Source organism: Tiliqua scincoides, chromosome 1 (genome assembly GCF_035046505.1).
Source record: "Tiliqua scincoides isolate rTilSci1 chromosome 1, rTilSci1.hap2, whole genome shotgun sequence".
NCBI lineage: Eukaryota > Metazoa > Chordata > Lepidosauria > Squamata > Scincidae > Tiliqua > Tiliqua scincoides.
The window spans coordinates 293,097,700-293,123,299 of NC_089821.1; the positions used below are offsets into that span (position 1 = coordinate 293,097,700).

General features: G+C 44.0%; 1 protein-coding gene across 1 annotated transcript in view; it reads right to left on the reverse strand.

The window, feature by feature from the left end:
* Window positions 1–469: 469 nt before the first annotated feature.
* The window catches only part of EFCAB11 (EF-hand calcium binding domain 11), a 52,183-nt gene continuing 27,052 nt past the window's right edge, over window positions 470–25,600 (reverse strand). The window contains exon 6 of the mRNA XM_066612146.1: window positions 470–767. Within this exon, the coding sequence (XP_066468243.1) occupies window positions 689–767 (79 nt within the window). The 3' untranslated portion in view covers window positions 470–688. The remainder of the gene's footprint in view (window positions 768–25,600) is intronic.

Here is a 25,600-nt window from a genome sequence, read left to right on the forward strand (position 1 = left end):
TAGTTGCTGAATTCAGAACCTAACTCTCATGAAAGATGCAACCTGACTATACATTTAGCAAAGAAACATTATAACACTGGATAACACTGAAGAAAATTATCATATTAAGGTAGCCATTTTCAACCACTGTGCCGTGGCACACTGGTGTGCTGCGAGTGGTCCACAGGTGTGCCACAGGAATTTGGGGGAAGGTCATTTATTAATAGGGCCAATGGGAGATGTGAGCCCCCACTGGCAACATGGTGTGCCTTGTCAATTGACAAAAACCTGATGGGGTGCCTTGACCATTTTAGTGCCTTATCAGTGTGCCATGAGATGAAAAAGGTTGAAAATCACTGTATTAAGGTGTCAGATAATGGCTGAGAACCCTTTCACCAGACATATTCATACAGATGAAAACCAGTAACAAGAAGACAGAGTAATTTATTAAATATACTGAAAAATACATATTGAAATCTGAGAATTGTGCTGATTTAAAACACACAGTACATTGGAAACAGTGCATTCTACTGATAAAACATCACATCAAGAAGGATTCAAAGATCGCTTTTTCAGAACATCGTAGTTAGCTTAATTAAAAAATCTTTCTGAAGCATAGCCCTTCATAGGTTTGAGAATACCTTAGGTGTAGAGATTTTATTTTGCTGATTTCATGACAAAATACACTGTAGGCAAAAGGAAGCACTGACTAATTTTCTTGTCCATAGCTCACTGCAGATTCAAACTCTTTGAAGCTAATATGGCCATCGGAGTCCTGATCAACTTCCCTAGAAAAGAAAAGCATTTCAGGAATTTGAAACTAGCTTTTAATCAAAAGAATTTATACACAGCATTCTACTTATATCATAACTCCTTATTACAGATGATGGTTACACACAATGAAGCTAAAACTATTATTAAAGCTGTCTATTTTTTAAACAGAAAAATGAGTTTGTACTAAAGATAGCACTACATTGTTTGCTTTCTTCCAACAGCCTTGTCATTGGTGGCCCAAACTTGAACAATGTGTGTGACTTTGGGCACAATCCTAGCCAGGTCTACTCAGAAGTAAGTCCTATTTTGTTCAATGGGGCATATCCTCAGGAAAGTGTGGTTAGGATTGCAGCCTCAATCTCAGGACAGCACATACAAAATCCTTTTGACATACAGTTCATGATACATCATTGTAATTTTGTACAAGTATCTCAAAGTTCTTGACAAACTTCAAGAAATCTGAAAGAGGGAAGATTTACAGTAGTATATAGAAGCATCTTGAATTGATGATTCACCGTGGCAGACCTGGCCACGGTGATCCATGCCACGGTGACATCGAGGTTAGATTACTGTAACGCGCTCTATGTGGGGCTGCCCCTGAAGACGGTTCAGAAACTACAATTAATACAGAATGCGGCGGCCCGTGTGGTCACCGGAGCCAGGCGGTTTGACTCTGTCAGCCCGCTTCTCCGGGGGCTACATTGGCTGCCCATTCGTTTCCGGGCCCAATTCAAGGTGCTGATTTTGACCTTTAAAGCCCTATAGTGCTCTGGGCCAGGATATCTTAGAGACTGCCTACTCCCGTACAATCCGGCTCGCCATCTCAGGTCATCAGAGAAGGCCTTTTTGCAAGTGCCGCCACCCAAGGAGGTCCGGGGGGCGGCTGCAAGAAATAGGGCCTTCTCGGTAGTGGCACCAACATTATGGAACTCCCTTCCCCTTGACTTGAGAATGGCTCCCTCTCTTGAGAGCTTTCGGCGAGGCCTGAAAACACTGTTGTTTAAACAAGCCTTCTGATTTCTGGCCTTCTTAACTTTTTTATACATCTTTTAGTTTTACAGGCTTGATTCCTTGGTGATCTGCTCTTTTACTCTTTTAATCTGACTACCGTTTTTATGGCCCTGTAGTGTGTTTTTAAATGTTTTTATCTGCTTGTATTAATGTTTTTAAAATCTATTTTTTTTTAATATGTTGTTAGCCGCCCTGGGTCCCGTTAGGGAGAAGGGCGGGATAAAAATAAAGTTTTATTATTATTATTATTATTATTATTATTATTATTATTATTATTATTATTATTATTATGCTAAATTGCAAACCCCAATCTACTATTCACAGTCCAGCTCTTGAAGCATGCAGGAATGGAACTCTTCTAGAGATTACCAAAAATGTTAATTGATGACTGTAAAACAAAATTCTGTTGTGGTAAAAATAATAATTTTATGAAACATACATTTTGTGACTTTATGAAAACTATCAGGTACAAGTCAGATGCAAGGAAGGGCACCAAGATGCAGGTCTCTTTTTGTTGCAGGTCTGTGGTCTTTTTTTAGATTGTGAGTCCTTTTGGGACAGGGAGCCATTAGATATTTGATTTCCTCTATAAACTGCTTTGTGAACTTTTTGTTGAAAAGCGGTATATAAATACTGTTGTTATTGTCTTGTGTGTTCCCTGAGGCATCCGGTGGGCCACTGTGAGATACAGGAAGCTGGACTAGTCGGGCCTTCGGCCTGATCCAGCAGGGCTCTTCTTATGTTCTTATAATGATAAAGATCTCTGAGGTAACAATCCTCTCCCCCCCCCCCAATACAATCTGAAGTGGATGGCTTACTTTTTGATTAAGTAAATATATTACAAAGCCGAATCTAAAATAACTACACACTTCAGAGTTTTTCATTAACTTTCCATAGCGAAATGTAGGTATATATATATTTAGGTGCATTCATTACCTAAGGCTGATCTTTTACTTGAACCGTACAAGTAATTAGTATCAAACTGAACTCACTGCAGAATATAAATTACCCTCTTATTAAATTAGATAATTAAAATCTTCTCAAACCGGTATGGTTTTTTCCTTCTGTGCTAAGAAACCTTTACAACCAGAATATTTTAAAACTCAATATATTGTGTGCACAGATACTCAAGGAGAATGATGTTCACTATGTCATCCTCACACTTGCTTGATTATTTTTCAAGAGATTTATATTATCCAAAGACCCCCTTTCTTTAATGGACTAGACACAGAATCTAAGCTTAACTGTGTACAAACCAAGGAGCCAGTACATCCCATCTCTTCTTTGCTAGGCTGCTGCTGTGCATATATGCTGTGCATATAGTACAGCATGAGCATTATGGCCATACCATTTATGGCCAAAGGGAGACGTTCCATACTTCCCCTGGAGCATCCAGTAACTTGCTGTTCTCCAGACTTTGAGATGAATGGCTTGGGAGACTCATGGCTTTGAGACAAATGGCTTTGGGTGACCAGGAAATCTACTGGGATTTAAATAAAAAGTGTTTTATTTATGTCTTCCTAACCATCTGGTGACACCCCTCCCCCCCACCACCACCATAGCAAACAGTATGCACACTGTTGGCAAGGCTCCGTGTTATGGACTGGCAGGGGAGAGGATTGGACTGTAAGACACCTAGCTAGTCTTACACAACTTCTATTGCGTGACGCAGGTACTCTTTTGGATCATAGACAAATTGTATGACGTCATCATATACATGGTATTATTAGATAAATGCAAAAATTGTTTATTGGTGATTATTAGTCACATCAACAAATGTGGATATCTATTGTCATGCTACCCAGCTTGTGAACATCCCTGGAATTTCCAGTGAGCTACCATGCAGTTCAGCATTTCTAAATTGCACGGCTTGCTTTCTTTTGTCTCTGAAAGTGTTGAAAATGTGTTATTTGATTTTCAGGATCCTCATACTAGATTTAATATTGTTGTAAAGTTACATTGTGCCTATTTTGGAATTATAGCACACATACTTTCCCAGAAAGCTGAGGAGGAAAGGGAATCACATATAGGCTGATGGGTTCTGAGCTGTTTGTGACAGATCAGGAGAAAGATCTTGGGGTGGTGGTGGACAGGTCGATGAAAGTGTCGACTCAATGTGCGGTGGCAGTAAAGAAGGCCAATTCTAAGCTTGGGATCATTAGAAAAGGTATTGAGAACAAAACAGCTAATATTGTAATGCCGTTGTGCAAATCGATGGTAAGGCCACACTGTGTCCAGTACTGTGTCCAGAGTATTGTGTCCAGTTCTGGTCGCCACATCTCAAAAAGGACATAGTGGAAATGGAAAAGGTGCAAAAGAGGGCAACTAAGATGATTACTGGGCTGGGGCACCTTCCTTATGAGGAAAGGCTATGGCGTTTGGGCCTCTTCAGCCTAGAAAAGAAACACCTGAGGGGGGACATGATTGAGACATACAAAATTATGCATGGGAAGGATAAAGTGGATAGAGAGATTCTCTTTACACTCTCACATCTCTCACATAATATCAGAACCAGGGAACATCCACTAAAATTGAGTGTTGGGAGAGTTAGGACAGGCAAAAGAAAATATTTCTTTACTCAGCGTGTGGTCGATCTGTGGAACTCCTTACCACAGGATTTGGTGATGGCGTCTGGCCTAGATGCCTTTAAAAGGGGATTGGACAAGTTTCTGGAGGAAAAATCCATTACGGGTTACAAGCCATTATGTGTATGTGCAACCTCCTGATTTTAGAAATGGGCTATGTCAGAATGCCAGATGCAAGGGAGGGCACCAGAATGAGGTCTCTTGTTATCTGGTGTGCTCCCTGGGGCATTTGGTGGGCCACTGTGAGATACAAGAAGCTGGACTAGATGGGCCATGGCCTGATCCAATGGGGCTGTTCTTATGTTCTTAATTTCGAAAGGTCATCTAATCCATTTCCACTGCCCTTTTCCAATCAGAAGAGGAGACTGACAAATGTGCAATCCTTTTTCCTTACATGGTGCAGGTATATTTCTCTTGGTCATTATTACTTCCCTGGCAAAATACCGATTAGCCCACTTGGATTATCTAGAGAAAATGAGGTACTACTGTAAGGGACACAAGAGTGTCATGTGTTTAAGTTACAGACACCCAAGAACTGGCTTCATGCACTTTGGGATCACTAATGGCCTTCACTTGCTTGTGTAGGCAAACTTGTGTATTAAATAGGTGGATGTACCTCCTAGGAAACTGACAGTGTATCTCTAAGGCAGTGCTTCCCAAACATTTTAGTACCAGGACCCATTTTAAAAAAACAACAATCAAGGCCCACTAGACCAGAGAGAGAGAACTGTTTTTATTATAATAATAATAATAATAATAATAATAATAATAATAATAATAATAATAATTAGAGTGTGTATGTGAGTGGACATTTGCTGTACTTGTCCCTTGAAACTCCCTAAGGACTGCTCTCCCATACCCTTCCAGTGTATCCCAAAGGTTGAACTGGAGAGCAAGATGTGCAATTGGGGATTTCCAGGCCAGACAAAAGGCTAAAACTGGGTTCACACATGATCTACAGCAATCCAATTACTAGAGAAAAATCAGAAAATGTAACATTTTCATTTGGGGATATGCAGATTACCTCATACCACAGGTTAGCATTCCAGCTAACAATTTTCTTCTGGAAACTGGGCAAGGGTGCCTGCAAGGTTGTTTTTGCTTTTTAATATTTCAAAAACTTTTTGTGACCCACCAAAAATCAGCTCATGACCCACTGGTGGGTCCCAACCCACCGTTTGGGAAACTTTGCTCTAAGGGTGAAGTATTCAATCTGTGCATCCGGCCTCCTCAGGGAGGCGTGGCTAGCCTCCAGGGGCGTCGCCAGGCATCTGGGGGAGAGGGGCTGGGCTGGGCTGCTCTGCTGCAGGTGCTGCCTGCTGACTTGCTGCTTTTCTGCAGCTGTGAATGAGGTGGGTGGGGCAGCGTGAGGCTGGGAGGGCTGTGAAACATGCTGGGGGGAGGTGGGTGAGAAGGCTGGCTGGTGCCGCATCTCATCATGGAGCTCTCTCCAAGTGCAACCTTGCCCCAAGGACTACATTTCCCAGTGTGCCCCTTGCCCTGGGCAACCTGGGACTGGTCAAGGCTGGAGGAGAGAAGAGTTCGGAGGTGCTGCATCTCATCAGCACAGGGGCGCACCTGGCAGGCTTCAAAGCGGGAGGGAAGAGTAAGTCCTCCACTTGGGAGCCCAGCCTGCTTTTAGTGTCCAAATGCCCCAGCCTGCATCCCTCCATCTTGCCTGGGGGGGAACAGGGGTGGCATCTGCATGTGTGTGAGCAGCCCCCATCTACTTTGGGCTGAGTTGTAATCTTGCTGGGTGTGGCTGCAATCCTTTCCACACTTTCCTGGGAGTAAGCCCCATTGACTCAAATGGGACTTACTTCTGAGTAGACCTACATAGGCTTGGGGGTCTGTGTCAGCTTAACCCAGGATCCTCACCTTGCTCTTTTTCCTCCCCCTTCAAAAAAGAAAAAAAGCCAGTCTTGATGGCTTTGTCTCCAAAAATTGATTAAAAATTAAAATCCCCATTTCTTTTTAGCCATAAGAACATAAGAACAGCCCCACTGGATCAGGCCATAGGCCCATCTAGTCCAGCTTCCTGTATCTCACAGCGGCCCACCAAATGCCCCAGGGAGCGCACCAGATAACAAGAGACTTCATCCTGGTGCCCTCCCTTGCATCTGGCCTTCTGACATAACACCCTCTAAAATCAGGAGGGTGCACATACACATCATGGCTTGTACCCCGTAATGGATTTTTCCTCCAGAAACTTGTCCAATCCCCTTTTAAAGGCGTCTAGGCTAGACGCCAGCACCACATCCTGTGGCAAGGAGTTCCACAGACCGACCACACGCTGAGTAAAGAAATATTTTCTTTTGTCTGTCCTAACCTGCCCAACACTCAATTTTAGTGGATGTCCCCTGGTTCTGATATTATGTGAGAGATGTGAGAGTGTAAAGAGCATCTCCCTATCCACTCTGTCCATCCCCTGCATAATTTTGTATGTCTCAATCATGTCCCCCCTCAGGCGTCTCTTTTCTAGGCTGAAGAGGCCCAAACGCCATAGCCTTTCCTCATAAGGAAAGTGCCCCAGCCCCATAAATAATAATAATAATATACAGTATTTATATACCGCCTTTCTTGGTCTTTATTCAAGACTTTATTCAAGGCGGTTTACACAGGCAGGCTTATTAAATCCACGCAGGGATTTTTACAAACTGAAAGAAGGTTCTCTCTTTCAAGAACCACCACATTCAAGCTGTTACACTCCGATCTGGTTTAACATTCTGGCCTCCATCCTCCCACGCTCCGAGCAGATGGAACAGCTCAGCTGCAGCTTGCCAGCTGCTTCAAGGTCGCACGGTGCCGGTGGCCTCGAACTGGCGACCTTGTGGATGTTAATCTTCAGGCAAATGGAGGCTCTACCCTCTAGACCAGACCTCCTGCCCTAAGTTAATCATCTTAGTCGCTCTCTTTTGCACCTTTTCCATTTCCACTATGTCCTTTTTGAGATGTGGCGACCTGAACTGGACACAATACTCCAGGTGTGGCCTTACCATTCCCTTTTCCTCCTGCCTCCTTTTTTTTTGGGGGGGGGGGGTACTCTGTTGGCTGCTATTGTAAGACAAAAGGCACAATCCCAGCTAGGTCTACTCAGAAGTAAGTCCTATTGTGTTAAATGGGACTTACTCCCAGGAAAGTGGGGTTAGGATTGCAGCCAAACAGTCTCTAGGTCTCAGTTTGCAATTAGCAGACACACAAAACAAAGTCTTCCCCTCCCCCAGCAAATTCATCACTTCCCCCCTCCCTTTCCAAAACCCTCCAGGTGTGCTGCTAACAAACTCAGGGCAGGTCTACCCAGGCTCTAACCAGGTCTACCCAGAAGTAAGTCCTATTTTGTTCAGTGGGGCTTACTCTCAGGTAAGTGTGGCTAGGATTGCAGCCTCAGAGTGTTGGCAGCCTTGTTTCTAGTGTATAATTATAACACCTTCATCCCCATTTTGGGGGTAACTGAGGAGAGGTGTTGTAATGGGGAGCCGTGGCCAATGGCTACAAGGATCAGGGGAGGTGCGAGCTGGAACAGTTCGAGAACCACTGCTCTAAGGTGTCTATATACTGCTCTCGTTAAAGCTGCAGATGAAAACAGAATTAAGAACATATTTTTGGATCGGTGATGATGCACACAGTTGCAGGGCCTTATAAATTCTTTACCTTCCAGCATTGACTCTAATTACACAAAGGTCTGAGACATCAAAAGTTATTGCTACTTGAAGAGTCTGTTGTGCCCCTATCCAATTCTAGATCATGTTTTCGAGTGGTCAGAGAAGCATCTGTCTTAAACTATTCATGGTCCTCTTTTACTAGTATTTCCAGCATAGATCACTCTTTAGAACAGATATTACTGATGTTTGTACAACAAACAAAGATTGGCATGTTGACATACATCTATCTGGAAAGTGATGGTTACAAAACAACCAACTCTGAATAATATTCTCTGCTTCCCCCTAATGCTCTTCATTCTTCAACATATTTAACTGCTAGTGATCATATCACTAGCTGGAATCCCTAGCATGTATGCACTGCTGAAACAGAGACGCCTGCATTGGCTCGGTCATGTTGTGAGAATGCATGATGGCCAGATCCCAAAGGATCTCCTCTATGGAGAACTCGTGCAAGGAAAGCGCCCTACAAGTAGACCACAGCTGCAATACAAGGACAACTGCAAGAGGGATCTGAAGGCCTTAGGAGTGGACCTCAACAAGTGGGAAACCCTGGCCTCTGTGCGGCCCGCTTGGAGGCAGGCTGTGCAGCATGGCCTCTCCCAGTTTGAAGAGACACTTGGCCAACAGTCTGAGGCTAAGAGGCAAAGAAGGAAGGCCCACAGCCAGGGAGACAGACCAGGGACAGACTGCACTTGCTCCCGGTGTGGAAGGGATTGTCACTCCCGAATCGGCCTTTTCAGCCACACTAGACGCTGTTCCAGAACCACCATTCAGAGCGCGATACCATAGTCTTTCGAGACTGAAGGTTGCCAACAGGATCATATCAGGGCCGGCTTCAAGCCAATTGGACCAATTGCTCCCACTTGGGTCCCACGCCTAAGAGCCTCTCAGACTCTAGTCTTGTATGCAATTTTATAATAAAATGTGCTTAGATCCATTTGGTCAATTAACTCACATGCACTCTTTAAGCGCACACTGATTGCTTTGCATTCTACAATAGAGATATAAAGTCTATAATACATTTTATTTGTCTCTAAGATTCTACAAACCTTGGCTGTGAGCCTGGGGCCCCACAAAAAATGTTTCTAATGGGGTCCCACGGCTTCTAAAGCCAGACTTGGACCATATCTTCTGAAAACACAAAGGAAGAATAAGTTGCATTGTCCTCGACAGAGTCACATACCCACCTAATTGCATACTCTGTCCAACCCATATTAAGCCATGAGTCCCAAGATTCATTTCCCAAGGCAACAAATCACTCTTCCATAATCCTTCAATACCTTCCTGAGCACTTCAAATACTTCAAGCACTAATTACAGATATACTTTACTGTCACATTATATTTTTAGTTTCTGCTTCCCTTTGTGTGACCTTTCACATTTTCAATTTGCTACTACACTAACAGAGAAAACTGTTTGGAGCAGAGGGCTTCCTTTGTTTTAAGCTTGTTCAACACCGATTACAGTACAATTATTCTCTGTTGAAAGAAACTGCTCAAGACTGCTGCTAACCAAATAACCGCAACAAAAGACCATGCACATGATAATCTAAACTCTCAAGACTTTTAATCATTTGTTCTGATCTGTTGGGCAAGCAGTATGCGCTGGAAAAATTAAAAGAAGCTCCTTCCGCACCAGACTTTGGAATTTATAAAGATAATAATGATATATATTTCAGAGCAGAAATACTGGCTGCTGTTCAGCATAAAGTCTTGTGCTATAATAAGCAAGACACCCAAAAGTGGAAACATGTAGGGAAATGTAACCATATAGGCTGCAGATGAGCGGAAGCCCGATCCTGAGCTTGGTGCACTGGCTTACTGTTGCAAACATGCTGTAAAACACATTTGCAAGAGTTAGGGCCAGCTGAGTGCTGGAGCTGGCCCAATGTGAGCCCTGCTGGGCCAGCACTTGTGGGAGGCCAACACTCTGCCGCCTGGCACTTGCCGCCTGGCACTCCGCTGGGTGGCAGAGAAGTGAGTGAGAGCATGGAGGGAGGCTGGGAGGAGGCATTCCAGGGCAGGAGAGGTGGGGGGAAGGGTGGGGAGAGGGCAGGTAGGAGACGTGAAACAGCAAGCAGCTCACACAAGAGGTTGAACAGTTGCCCATCATGCTGAGAGCAGTTGCATCAGGCCAGCACAGGCTCCAGCAAGTCTCCAGAGGGCCAGAGGCTCATTGGTAGACTGGGGGCACTGTGAGGGCCAGATTAGGAGTCCTTGAGGGCTGCAAGTGGCCCCAGGGCTGGAGTTTGGGCACCCCTGGTCTAGAGCAGTAGTCTCCAAACTCGGAACCGCTGTGCATCGAAAATATGGTCCCTGTTCAGGCCACAGCTTGCCATTCTGCCTCCAGACGGCTCATCGCCTGAGTAGAGCTGGGCACCAGGACTTAGAAAGTCCTGGTGCCCAGCTCTACTCAGGCGATGAGCCGTCTGGAGGCAGAATGGCAAGCTGTGCCTGAACCAGGCGTACATAGTTTCGCATGCAACCTAGCCTGGTTCCCAGAGTCTTGGATGACTACTGACTACTCCTCAGACAGAGGCTTGCCCAAACCTTGATCCAGCCCCTGGGCCAGGGTTTGGTCTAGAGATAGGCAAGTCCTGGAACAATGATCGGAATTTTGTCTTTTAATTCCCCTGAACCTTGCAGAATGTGTCCCTGCAGCCCCAGCTCCTGAATTATCCATAGTGCCCATATTCAGTCCTGATCCGTTGTTTCAGGCCAGTTTAACATGATGCTCTTTGTTCCTTGTCTTAGCATGCCGTCTGCTGGTTGCTAGTCATACAAAACTGGCAAACAAGGGAGAGGATTGGTGTAACAGCTATTGTTGGCACAATGGCACTGATGCGTCTGTAAAGCACACTATCCTCCATTCCTAGAGGTGTGATGTTTTGGCGATAATAAAATGAAAACACATAACACCGCTTTCTGCACTTTTCATTTTTGTGGGGGGAGGCCCAAAACCTGCAAAAAATAAAATAAAATAAAATAAACTGAGAATCTGCGGGGAAAATGGGCTGGACTAGGGTGTGTGCATCAGCTGACACTATACCACCTATATCGCTACCTAGTACACTTTTAAAGCAATTATAAAACACACCATTGGAATAACAACACGTAACACCGCCTCCTGCACTTTTCCTTCTTGGGAAAAAACAAAATCTGTGAAAAAATAAAAATGTTGAAGAACACTTCTATCCATTCCTTGTTCCTGAGGAACTTTGTACTTTACAGTAGCTCTCCTGTCTGTGCTGGAAGAGTGGTTCTGAAGGAGTAAGACATATACTGACAAGCACTGCATAATTTACTAAGGGGAGGGGAGAAATGTTCCAGCCAAACAGAGGTATGAATTTAAAAAATCATCTTTATGATTGATAAGGTATTAGAAAGTTACAAAGAGATGTGTTAAGTTTAAAAAAAGAGTCCAAACTGCTGTAATGATTGAACAAGGAGAGTAAAGATGGCACTTCATGCAAAGAGCCCCTGCTAGGGATGAAATGACCCACCAATTGAAGATTCAAGGATGACAGCATCTCTAGTAAACTGGCTTTTCCTCTCATAGATCAGCCAGTCCATTCTAATGCTTGTTTCTTTGTTGATGAGATTCCTGCAGTGCTTTGCAGTTTAGCTAGCAACATGTGTATTAATTTCACTTCTTTAAAGACATAAATGTTAAGGTCAAATAGATGAACGCTTAATAAACATAAAGGAATCATAAAGAGGATTACTGTAGTTTGTTGAGTAAAATAGTACAGATCTGACAGGATTACTGGCAGTCAGAATCCCCATTTTGAGTGATGGAGCCCTTAAGGAAACATTTAAGTTGTCATAACATCAACAAGATCTGTAGGTACTTTACCCTCTCAAATAGTCTGGAGTGTCTCCAGTTTTTTAGATGATGGGATTAAATTACAAATTAGTTTAAAATGATGGGATTAAACACAAAAAGCAAAACGTTGTGCTGAAGGATTTGATTGCTGAATAGGAGTGGATCTGTTTTACTTCATGCTGTTTGGAAGTTGTTTACTTCTACTCCATATATTTAAGGAAAGGACATCTGAATACTTCTGAGTAAAAAAAATCACAACAAAACAATAATACAGTGAAAAAGCAGTATAAAATTAAGGTCCCATTCCTAAAGCTTGTTCTGGTGGCTTAGTGTTTTCGGCAGTTGCAAAATGCAAGCTGCCACTCTGTACAGCCAGGCCACTGGCACAAGCGACAAGTAGTCATGCGCCACTGCCTGCCAGAAAAGCCCTGGCACCATAACTGGGGTGGGGAGGAACGGGATAGAGACCAGGTGGGGGACTGTCAAGGTTGGGAATGGTGCAGTAGCAGCAGCTCAACTGATATCCTATCCCCCTTTCCAGCCTTGATTCACCAACCCAGGGCCACTTGGGCTTGTGCCAGCAAAACTGTATGCAGGTCCCAGTAGACCCAGTTGGCAGTGAAGGTTGATTTCCCCAGGGTGATTTCTCTGGCAAAGGTCCAAGGAGACCTATCCAGGCATCAGAGGCTTACCCAGAGGAGACTTCTGGGACTTCCCCCCTCCCCAAGCAGGATGCAGTACATGCTCCAATGAGGCGGCTACATGGGGGGGGGGATAGGGCTGGGCTATAAGCCTAGTAATCAGTAACTCACCATCAGCTTAGGCTTGAGACTTCACATGGTACTTTATAGGTGTTAAACAGTCCCAGAGACTTTAGCCAAAAAGGAAACTTGCATCTTATAAGGGAGGATTGTGATCAGTTGTGTTTGTTAGTGTTGCAACTGTTACACTACAAAACAATCTGGCTTCAAAACAACTGAAATTTTGCTTGTAAGATCAGTTAAGTGCTTTGAGATGAAAAGGAGTCTGAAGAGCGTGATAATACTACAAATCAATCACTAAGGTGTATGTGAGAGGGTACAAGATTTTTTAGTTATTATTTTAATACAAGCACCAGCCAAGAATATCATAAATGCAGAACACTCATGACAGCGACATGGTGTCCTTTCTGTCATTAGAAAAATGGACTTGAGTCTAATTTGCATCCCACAGAGTACAGAGACCTGATTGTATTTGAAAAGAAATGCCCTTTATTTCATTCCTTGAGCAAACCAATTCCTTGACACACACACACAAACACACACATTCAGAGAGTGCAATTCAATTATTCCAGAAGGTATGATTAGCAACAGTGTAAATTAAAAAACTTGAAATTTCATTGGTCGCCGATGTCCCTACTATATGTATTTGTGCTTAAAGTGTACTTCAGTCTAAGCTACACAGAGCTACAAATGTATATAGTACTGAGAAAGAAATGAGTGCTCCTGAAATGCAGTGATACCTAAACAGAGATCACGTAATTTCTGTTTCAAATATACAACCACATTAACAGAGCTATCTTAGTACCATCAAGCTTGATTAGAAGATAAGAGAAATAGGACAGAAATGGCCATCTTTTAATCCTGAAAGGCAGCTACTGAAGAGCTTTCCACTCTATTCAGTAGTCTTCCAGAATGTCACGATCCAGCTAGAACAAAAGCATACTGATGTGGGAAATCATGCTTCCAGCTACATGGATTTGTCACAATAGCAGAGCCTTCCACAAAGGAGGCAATGAAGTGCAAGATATTCATTTTTACAGGTGAAATTGTGGGTAAGAAAAGAGGGACAGAGGGGATGAATGTGTAACGTCTATGCCTCTAACAGTGCAATCCTAACTTTTACTTGAGTCAGCATGGCAGTCCCTGCACCACCTCAGAGTAGTAGTTGGCAACCTTCAGTCTCGAAAGACTCTGGTATCGCACTCTGAATGGTGGTTCTGGAACAGCGTCTAGTGTGGCTGAAAAGGCCAATTTGGGAGTGACAATCCCTTCCACACTGGGAGCAAGTGCAGTCTGTCCCTGGTCTGTCTCCCTGGCTATGGGCCTTCCTTCTTTGCCTCTTTGCCTCAGACTGTTGGCCAAGTGTGTCTTCAAACTGGGAAAGGCCATGCTGCACAGCCTGCCTCCAAGCGGGCCGCTCAGAGGCCAGGGTTTCCCATCTGTTCATTCCATTCCTAAGGCTTTCTGAACCCTCTTGCAGACACCCTTGTGGTCTCCCTGTAGGGCGCTTTCCTTGCACGAGTTCTCCATAGAGGAGATACTTTGGGATCCGGCCATCATCCAAAGTATGTTCTCACGACATGACCGAGCCAACGCAGGCGTTTCTGTTTCAGACATGACCGAGTTGCAAACATGCTGTAAGGCACGTTTGTGGCTACTCAAGAGTTGACTGGGCTGGAACAAAGTCCCGTGCTGACTTGGCAGAGCCACATCTGAACCCTGCACGGGGCGGCACTGGTATGTGTGCACCAACTGGTGCAGGGGCATGGAGAAGGTGGAAAGAGGGTGCTTTGGAGGCAGGGAAATAGTGTTTTTGGATGGGAGAGGGAAGAACAGGGGGAGAATTGCATCCAGGAGGGGTACGATCGGTGGAGGCAGTACATGTTGCACCCAAACCCCTTTCCCCAGTCAGGCTTCCCTGACTTATGCCAGCTATATAGCTGGGACGAATCTGAGAAACCCCAAAGGAGCAGTTGGGGCTTTAGTCAAGGAAAGGGGGAATATATTCCCTTATTCCAAGGAGACCTCCAGCCTGCTCCTAAGCTGCACTTGATGCAATGCAGGCCATGTGGCCTGGCTGTGCCAGCACAGTTTAGGATTGGGTCATAGATACTGCCACATACATACTATAAACTGAACATTTGTAATATGTATTTGGCAGTTAGCATAGCCCACATTCTGAGGATTTCCAGATATTCACAGGCATGATCTATTCTAAATCAATACTGCTGAAGGAGGCATGACTCAGTGGAAGAACACTTGGCATGCAGCTGGTCTCCAATTCAATCCTCAGAAATGCCAGTTAAAAGCATCAGGTTGGGAAATATTGTAGCTTGAGACCCTGGGAAGCAGCTGCCAGTGTAGACTATGTTGGGTTCAATGATGGACCAACAATCTGGAAAAAACAAAAACGCTGGATTTTAGAACTCCAGGAGAGATTTCTATTTTCACATAACAGCAGTCCAGATGTAGAGGTTGTAATTCTCCTAAAATACAGAAGATACTTCTCTACATGTTATATTATACTGGCTCCAGGGTTCCAGACTGTTTTAGGTTGACCATGGTTAGTTTGTGCCTATGGTGCCATAGTGACTGCAGTGTCCCTAGCATTGTAGGGTCAGGTCCCATCTATCTCCTCCCATTTGAGTACTTCTCAGTAGCTTTTTGGCTGTGATGTGACTTCTGTTCAGGTGGTGGTTACTTCTAGTGCAGTGGTTTTCAAACCTTTTTGTGCCACAACCTCAAATAAATGAATACATGAAGTAGGAGACTGGGGACCCACTGTTAGTCCTGTCCCCCTCCTCCCCACTGCCACCCACTCCCCACCCCCATAACACCCTCCCAGCACTGTTCACAGTAACCAAACATTCTTATTAGAGAGCAGAAAATGTTACTATGAAGCCTGAAACTAGTGAAAGCTATTTTAGTACAATTGCTAAGAACCTGAGCAGGATGGGGGACACAGGCTACAATCCTATCCACACTTTCCTGAGAGTAAGTCCCACTGACTATATTGGTACTTACTTCCCAATAGTAGTAGACATGCACAGGAGTAGACATGCACAGGACTGGGTTCACAATCTCCTGGTGCCTGAAGAGATACACCAGATGCCTCTCCCTTTACCTGGTGGTGCTCTAGTACAGCAATCTTCAACCTTTTTCATTACCATAAGTTGCCATGACCCCACAACTGAGGCTTCATGACCCTACTGGGTTCACGACCCCAAGGGTGAAGAATACTGTTGTATTATCCAATTTTGCATCACCACTATGATCCTAGGTTATAATGCTGCACTGAAGTAGTATGTTCCAGTTAACAAAGTTATCTGCTGATGCAGTAGATTTTAGAATCAAAATACACCAAGATCTACAAACAAAATGCTGTTGCTCTATGTATTTTGCATCTTCTGACACAACCCAACATTAAGAAATTAAGGATACTATTGGGTCTATAATGCATTAATTATTATTTGCCTCACTATTTATTGCCCCCTCTTTATTGATCAGAGTCATCCATCTGTTTAAGCATAAAACATCACATAAGGATTTCATAGAGCTGAATAATATAGATTTCTACCAAAGCTGCCTTAGTAAGAACAGATGGAGCAACAGAAACATTATATTCAGCATATGCAGTTGCACAAAATTTGCAGCTTTTAAAAAGAGTGACATGCTCTAATGTTTATTAAGAGAAAATTGTGGCAGGCAGCTATAAACCAGAAAATTGATAGGAATTGTGCTACATTAATCTACACTTTCAACAGTTGCTTGAACTATTGATTAAGGTCTGCCATTAGTTTTATTCCCAATACTGCTTTAATAGGTATAGAAGAAACACAACTTCAGACATGTTTTCCATGATAGAATAAGGGAGCAGAAGAGTATGCGTTCATTTATCATGATGGGGAAGTGGTATATGAGAACATACATTTGTTGCAAGCTTAAAATGTTTTCATCGGGTCGGATCCAATTAAAGACTTGAGTTGCACCTTTAGTTGTTCTATAAGTGGAATGCATGTCTGTTTGCAAAAGAAAGGGTGATTTTCACTCATCCACGGACTATTGTACCTTCCAAATCTACTCCAGAGGGTTGGGAGACCCTCCAGAGCAGGGTGGCATACAGCAAGGGGATGTGGGAAGAACCCAATTGGGGTGTTTGACTCAATTTTGTGTGAGATGGTCAGGTCTTCCAGTACTGGGAGAAAGGGCTGTTAAGTGGGATGATTCTCAAGAGCAACACCTGTCCTACCAAGCTTGTTTTGGTCTTTCAAGGATAGAGTGCCGGCAGTTAGTTCATTGGGAATTGTCTACAGCTGTGTTCACTAGTTGAGAGGGGGGAGTGTACCTTTTCCAGAACTTTTGGAGGTTTTAAGCCTCTTATTGGCTGGAACGTTTGAGAAGGTGAAAGAAAGGTATAAAAAGCTCTTGGGGGGGCACTGTGGTCTCCCATTGGTAGACTCAGCATAGAAGCGGGCAAAGTTATGAACAGGACATTTCAGACTATGACTATAAGCGAAAGACCTGGGGGCCCAGATGGTCTCCTAATTGCTCTCCTGGTAACAGGCAGAGGACTTCAGTGGGAAAGAATACATTATATGACAAAAATATATATACTTGCTCAGCTATCCAACAAAATGGTCAAGGTAGCCCCATGGAGAGCGGTGGAAGAAAAACAAACACCGCATTGTGGTGGGCGTTCTTCCACTTCCAGAAAGTGGAAGAAGGAAAGAAGGGAGAGGTCATCCTTGACTTGATCTTAACCAATAGGGAGGAATTTGTCAGTGAGGTCAAAGCAGTAGGAACTTTAGGGGAAGTGATCATTAACTCCTGGAATTCTCAATCTTATGGGAACTGTTCACTTATCTAACATTTTGGATCTGCCAATATCTCTCAGTATATGTACACTTCTTCCCATTAGGGAAAAAAAAAACCACACCGTTTTCAAATATATTGACAGTCTTCTTTTTCCAATTCCTTTCAGCAAGCTGTTTCAACTACATATGCTCAGTATTTTCCCTTTAGTGACACTGTTGCATTAGCTCCTTTAGGACATGATACAGGAATGTCGAAAAGAATTCCTCTCTTTCCGCCTCCTTTTTTTCCCCATTGCTGAAGAGTACTAACAAGAAGCTTTTACTCAGAGATACAAAATAACAGCCAGCTTGTTTTCTCAACTGACAAGTTAACTTAAATCTAAATGCAGCCAGCTTCCTAAATAGCTTTGTTTCATCTTTCCTTTATGAATTCAGTCTTCCACTGTAATGCCCAGTCACTTTGCTGTGCTGGTTCCTATGGCATGGTTCCACATTAAATAAATAAAACATGCCGGCGTTGAATATCCACCAGTACTAAAGAACTTGCTTGTCTCCTGAGCAGCTTGAAGTTGACCTTGATTCTCTCAACCCCCATCCCTTTAGTAATATCATATATTCCCACAAAATGATCTCCCAGGAGAAAAGTTAGAGCTCAGCTTGGCATACATCTGTGTGGACAAAATACATAATAGAAAGCAAACCATCTTTGTGTGGCAAGGGGAAATTGACTACTTGACCTAATAAAACTTTTCTATCTCTAGATTTTATTATTCCATTACTTATACATTTTCTTCATAGAATTATATTTTCCTCAGTGATTGAAAATATTTTAAACTCCATGCCCAAACTCAGGTTCCATTTCAGATTGAAGTACTTTAAGTAAATCTGTCGACAATGATAAAAGCAAAATACAAAGATAAATAAAAGCCGACAGCCAAAGAAGCAATATTTCCTATGCAGGCAATACATTCTTTCAAACGAAAATACTGTATGTAGACAACCTATTCTGTTGTGACTCTCACACAAAACTCACAGTGTACCATCGAACAATTAACAGAGCAGGTCTTTCTCAAATATGAGTGGAGTGTATGTCCAGTGACAGATGATAGGAGTGCCACACTAGCAAAGGGCTTGCAAGGCCCATGGCTCAGTGGTAGAGCACAACCTTTGCAGGCATAATGCCCTAGGTTCAATTCCTGGCATCTCCAGAAAGGGCAGAGAAAAAATTCCTGTCTGAAACACTGGACAGCCATTGCCAGTCTGTGTTGACAACTCCCACTTAAATGTACATAAGAACAGCCCCACTGGATCAGGCCATAGGCCCATCTAGTCCAGCTTCCTGTATCTCACAGCGGCCCACCAAATGCCCCAGGGAGCACACCAGATAACAAGAGACTTCATCCTGGTGCCCTCCCTTGCATCTGGCATTCTGACATAGCCCATTTCTGAAATCAGGAGGTTGCACATACACATCATGGCTTGTAACTCGTAATGGATTTTTGGCCTTCTGCACATGTAGATGATGCTCTGATTCAGTATAAGGACGCTTCCTACATAAGTCACAATCTAACCTTGCTCATGTGTGACAAAAAGAATAAAGACAAATGGCATCTATGACTTTGGACTGGGAATACATCACTTGGTTGCCAGGGCTGAGTCCTGGCTTGAATTATTTTCAGCGTTAGGGATCTGTCCCTATGACATGCAAAACAAGAATAAAAACATATTGCAAGCTACCAAATGCCAGCCTAGGACCAATGCAGTTGCTGCTCCCCATAATTTGAGCTTGTTCACTTTGGTTACATAATAATGTAGAAGACATTGGTGGGTTATATGAATAGAACCATGCCAGTGCCAGAGGCTGGATAGGTAGTATCTTCCTACGCAAGACGGCTTTTTAATTTCTATGTTACTGGAGCAGTGTAGGATAAGCTGTGGGGGTGTAGCAACACCAACAATGTAAACATTCTGTTCCATTTTGCTAATACATGGTGTCAGAGTTGGGCTTCAATGAGCACCAGGAGAAAACAGATCTATATTTATGGCGCAGCAAAGAATGAATAACAACTTGGCTGATTTGTAGCTGTTCTTCCAAAGAGGATCTGCGTAGTGGTGGCCCATCTCTTCTTCCAGTGTTGCTGAAGGAAAAGAAAATCGAAAAAGAAAAAAAAAGTTGCCTCTACTGCCACCACCTTGACTACCAAGCAGAAGGGCAACAGATCAGAACATTACGTGGCAACATCTTAACCCATTAAGGAAATGGTGCCACAGGCAAAGCTTCTAGCCAGCAATGGTGATTTTCCTTTCTGCATCAGACACGTACTGCTGGTAGGATGGCAACTTCTTTAAAAGTTCTCAAAAGGTTATTTAGACATTGTTCTTAGCTAGTAATAGATGGCATGAAATATTTCTTCTCATGTGAACTTTCAAACTGCTGTGCAAAGCAAAATGAACTCAGCCTTTTCTAAAAGGTGGAAGAAATAGATAATTAGAATTACTTTGGAACTCACATGACTCTGGCTTCTAAGATGTGAAACAGCAGCAAAAAATGAAAATTTACTTACTATAGAAGGATGTCACTGCTCCATATTGTAAGTGGAGATGACACTGACATTTGTATGGCACAGAGGTTAAGCAGATGAAACGCATGAAAGAATGTAAATGGACACTATAGGTCCCACTTACAGTTTTTCAGCCATTGTTTGTGCTCCCTTGTAGGTTACTTCTGTTACTCTCAGATCCCACCAAGAGGCACTGGAAGTTAACTGCTTCGTATTTAACATTAGAGATAGTTTCATCCAGCATTCAGGCTTTCTACAGCCTGCTCTGTAGAGCTATAACCTTAAATGCTTATAGTGATTTGTTTAAACAAGAACATTTTGCTCTGGTAAGCTTTTTAACAATGTGAATGGGTGTAGGGGGACATGCATGCGCAGAGGCATGCAGGGGCTTCTGTTTTTATAGCGTCTCCCATATCCACAGTTTCCATATCTGGGGGAGGGTGTCTACGGAACAGATCTCTTGTGGATACGGGGGCACACCTGTATCTTCTTTCACTATTCTTCCCCCACACCCCGCTTATCACTTTCAATTTCCTTCCCTATCCCTCCCATATTTTCCGCATGTTGCAGTGTCTGCTTTAGATTTTAAGTTTGTGGGCAAGGATCACATCTAGCTATTTATTCTATTTACAGCTTGATAAATATGATTACTACTTCATCTTCAGCAACAATTGTAACACCTTATCCAGTTACAGAGCATATAGTCATTGTAGTCTTATCTTTCTTTTATAGTCCTAGATCAACACACAGCAGCCAATTAAAGACCCTATTCATAAGAAAGCACCTTTGTTCCTATCTTGTAACGCAGTGGGATTTATCTATTATGCTCATTTTAATGAGCTTTACTAAGAGGTTACAGATGAAGTCTCATCAGAACATAAGAAAAGCTGCTGCATCAGAACATAAGAAAAGTTCTTCTGGATCAGGCCCTGCTAATCCAGCATCCCGATTCCCACAATGCCTGACCAGCCACCCCTAGAAAGCCAACAATAGCTGGCTCTGGGAAGGCGCATCTAACCATCTTGCTCTCCTGCATCTTGTATTCAGAAGCACACTACTGGTGGACCTGGGGGAAGAGCATATCCATTATGACTAGTAGCAACAGACCTGTTCGCCATAAAATTGTCCAAAAGAAGTCTCTCCAGCTCAGAGATCAATTTAACAATGTATCTGTCATCAAGAAGACACCTGAAAACTTGTCACCACACAAAGAAATAATACAATTTATTTATACAGAAATATAATAATAATAATAACATACAGTATTTATATACCGCCTTTCTTGGTCTTTATTCAAGACTTTATTCAAGGCGGTTTACACAGGCAGGCTTATTAAATCCACGCAGGGATTTTTACAAATTGAAAGAAGGTTCTCTCTTTCAAGAACCACCACATTCAAGATGTTACACTCCGATCTGGTTTAACATTCTGGCCTCCATCCTCCCACGCTCCGAGCAGATGGAACAGCTCAGCTGCAGCTTGCCAGCTGCTTCAAGGTCGGTGCCGGTGGCCTCGAACTGGCGACCTTGTGGATGTTAATCTTCAGGCAAATGGAGGCTCTACCCTCTAGACCAGACCTCCTGCCCATATCTAACTAAAATATCAAACGTTGGCTGGGCTTGCCGTATCTGGTAGCCAGCACGGGCCTGGCTTTCTTGCTTTCTGCTTCACAGAGACAAGGCAAGAATGTCCTTTTTCTATCTGCTGTCCAACAAGGAGCAGGTCACAGGTAGTATGTGCACTTGCAGCCAGTGATGTAGTTAAGGGGGTGTAATGTCCATAGCGGGCGAAGACCACGCCCCCTGGTGTGTGACCGAACACAGGGGGCTTACCCTGTTGGTGACCGGTGGTCATCGACTGAGAGAAGGACGGAAGACAGACACGGTCACTTTACACAGGAGGTTTACTTGAGTCAGACGTTTAACATTCATGGGATCTGTTACGTCACAGGCCCTTTTGGCTTACATAGACTTGTGCCATCGGCGCACGTTAGGATTATTCCCCGACCCTTCCCAACCCCTCAAGGTTCCAGGCAGAGCTCCCTGGCTGGTGCCTGCTGCCCTGGGATATGGGTTCCCCAGAGGTTGGTCACCTGCAGCACTGGTGTTCAGGGTCAGCCCAGATGTCCTCCGTGGGCCCCACGTACCTCAGTGTTTGGACCTCGATCCGCTGGCCTGTGTTGGGAAGAGTTGGCTGGGAACCCTCGGGCCTGTGGTCTTGCTTTTCCTGTGGTAACCCCAGGGGCCCATGTGGGTCCCGGATTTGGGGGCTCCCAGTCCCGGCTCATTCTCTCAAGGACCAAGGTGGTCAAACTCCCTTTCGGGTCATGGACCAGCAGAGTAAGGCTGGGGTTGCTACCCCCTCTGACATTCCCTCTGGCACTGCTGCTGCCTGGGGAGGAGTTGCTGGTTACTGATTTGTTAGGTGACCTGTGCTTTTTTGCCCCTCCCCCACCTTTCAAGACAAAAAAGCAGAAAAAGTTATCAGCCGCTCCAAGCAGTGCACAACTGCGAGCACACTGAAACCCAGAAGTAACTGGTGGGGGTGTCATCACGTCTCTGCAATTACTTCCAAATTTTGTTGTATGGGGGATGTAAATAATTTTTGTGCCTGCAGGTGCCAGATACCTTAGCCACACCACTGTTGGTAGCACACACACACCCCATTCCTGCCCATAATTTTGATTTTCCGTCCAGGACTATGTCAGGTCTATGTTCTGGATAAGGCAGAAACACAGCCAACAAGGTGGTTCAGGAACAGGTGCAGATTGCTGGAGTCAGCAGGATCAGCAAACACCTGTGACTGCCTCACCCTGGGTGTGGCTTAGCCTACACTGATTGGCCACTCCAACTACTTAATGTTTGGTCTGCTGAGCTTCCAGTGCAGCAGTAGGAGTGTAGTAGGAGACTACTGAACTGCTGCTAGTAACTTGGGAGGCTGGATGTGAGTATATACAGGTTGATACTGACCATGGAGTGAACTTTGACTGTGTATCTTGGAAAACTGATTTGGATTTGTTGTTTATGGACTGACTGCTCATCGTGCTGACTAGGACTGTTTACTGATTACTCTACCTGTGATAACCCTTGCTCTGAAATATAACCACTGCATTCAAAGAACTCTGCTGGTGTATGCTGTTTTGTGTGCCTGCTCATCCAAGGTTCCATACAACTCTTTACCAGACAAAGGGTTGCAACTATAACAGACTCCTCTGAAAAAAGTACTTTCTGCCCTCTGTGTTGTTTGCAACTTTACAAATAAAAAAGTTACTTCTACAGTATGAAATACTAGAAGATTTTCCTACTGAACCTCAGAACTCAATTTCTGTTTGTAAGGCAGAATATAAATGTTCATATAATGAAAACAGAACATAAGACCAGCCCCACTGGATCAGGCCATAGGCCCATCTAGTCCAGCTTCCAGTATCTCACACCGGCCCACCAAATGCCCCAGGGAGCACACCAGATAACAAGAGACCTGCATCCTGGTGCCCTCCCTTGCATCTGACATACCCCATTTCTAAAATCAGGAGGTTGCACATACATATCATGGCTTGTAACTTGTAATGGATTTTTCCTCCAGAAATTTGTCCAATCCCCTTTTAAAGGCATCCAGGCCAGATGCTGTCACCACATCCTGTGACAAGGAGTTCCACAGACCAACCACACGCTGAGCAAAGAAACATTTTCTTTTGTCTGTCCTAACCCTCCCAACACTCAATTTTAGTGGCTGTCCCCTGGTTCTGCTGTTATGTGAGAGTGTAAAGAGCATCTCACTATCCACTTTATCCTTCCCCTGCATAATTTTGTATGTCTCAATCATGTTCCCCCTCAGGCGTCTCTTTTCTAGGCTGAAGAGGCCCAAACGCCGTAGTCTTTCCTCATAAGGAAGGTGCCCCAGCCCAGTAATCATCTTAGTCGCTCTCTTTTGTGCCTTTTCCATTTCCACTATGTCCTTTTTGAAATATGGCGACCAGGACTGGACACAATACTCAATCCTATCTTGCACTAGGACAGGCAAGCCAGGAGGCTTGCACTGTATCCAGTATAAGATAGGGTACCACAGTGGCTCAGCCAAAGGTAAGCCACTGCAGCCCCTATGGGTCTCCTTGGACTTATACCACCTCCTGAGGTCTGAAGCCCCTCCACACTGCTTGGGGAACCGGGTTGGGATCTGGCATAACTGCCAAGTCTCAGCCCCTCTCCCCTCTCAGCCCTCCCACCCCCAGGGCCGCCCACCACCCTCCCCCCGCTCTGAAATGTCTCCCTCCCGCCTCCTTCCCACCCATCCCAGAGTGTTGCGTTGGCCGACGCAAGGCTCAGTCCCTCCTCTGCCTCTGCAGAGGTGAATTCAGCCTCTGCACGCCAGCCTAACCAACCCATGAGGAGGCACATTTGCCACCCTCCTGGGCCAGCCCAAGGGTCTTGCGCCAGCCCAAGGGCACCTCAGGATTGCGCCCACAGTTTCCTTTGCCCTATGAACAGCAAGACAAGAATTGCTGCACTAAAGCAGATAGAAACATTTATCTAATTCAGGAAAAAAGTTTGCAGTTGCACTGTTAATGGAGCAGTGGAACATACTAAAGGGTTTGTGTCTTCTTCATCAGGCTAGTTACTTAAATCATGTGCCCACAATTGCAAGTTAGTTCTAATTTGGTCGTATGTCACACTATTGTAAAGATTACTGAGAAACAATGGCATGGGGCATAGACATTGCTACTTTCATTCCAGGGTTAGCTCATGGGTTAGCAATTTCTTTTTCCAAGTATTAACACATAAATATAACACTTCATGTAACGTCTGGATAGAAAAATGAGCATCAGAAAACATACTGAAGCCTATTTCTTCATACTTAATTATATGTGTCAGAACAGTAGAATCCAATGCTCATTTCAGTTAAAAAGAAGAGAATGTTTCCTAATTTTAGGCTGACTCATTTTAACTGCTCAGTGGTACTAATGCCAATTTTTGCTATAAAACAACCCTCCCTGGCACACAAGGATTCTGGAATACGGAGACTATGATATTGCTATTCCTTTCAGTTTCCAGTATTCACAAAAAAGGGAGGCAATCATAGAGAGCAATTGAATGAATTCCTCAAAGGGTTTCCAAGTCCATCACAGTCATGTGTGGAAATTAGATCAGTTGTTCCTTATTTCAAGCAAAATATAATCCCATAACCATGAAACTGCAGCATCAAAAGGAATAGCTAGCTCTTAAACATTTGCTTGATCCATGGAAATCAATGGATCCTCCTAGCAGACATTGAAATTCTAAGGCTGCAGTTCTATGCACATATGCCTAGGAATAAGTCTCATAATTCACTAGGACTTTCTTCTGAGTAAAGAGGCATAGGATTGTATTGTGAAGACAGAAAATAAAGATTTTATGTACATTTTTAAGGGTGCAATCCCAACCCTCCTTTTGGCTGGTGCAAGTCCCTTGCGCCAGCTGACGACTGTCGCAAAAGTGCCATAAAGCATTTTCACGCCACTCTGAGGAGAGATAGGCCAGCACACGGATGCGCGCCAGCCTCCCCATGCCAACATGGGCCCTGGGAAGAGGTGAGATCGCACCAGCTGAACTCAGCTGGCATGGACATCTGTGGGGGCATGGGGAGGGTGGGAGGA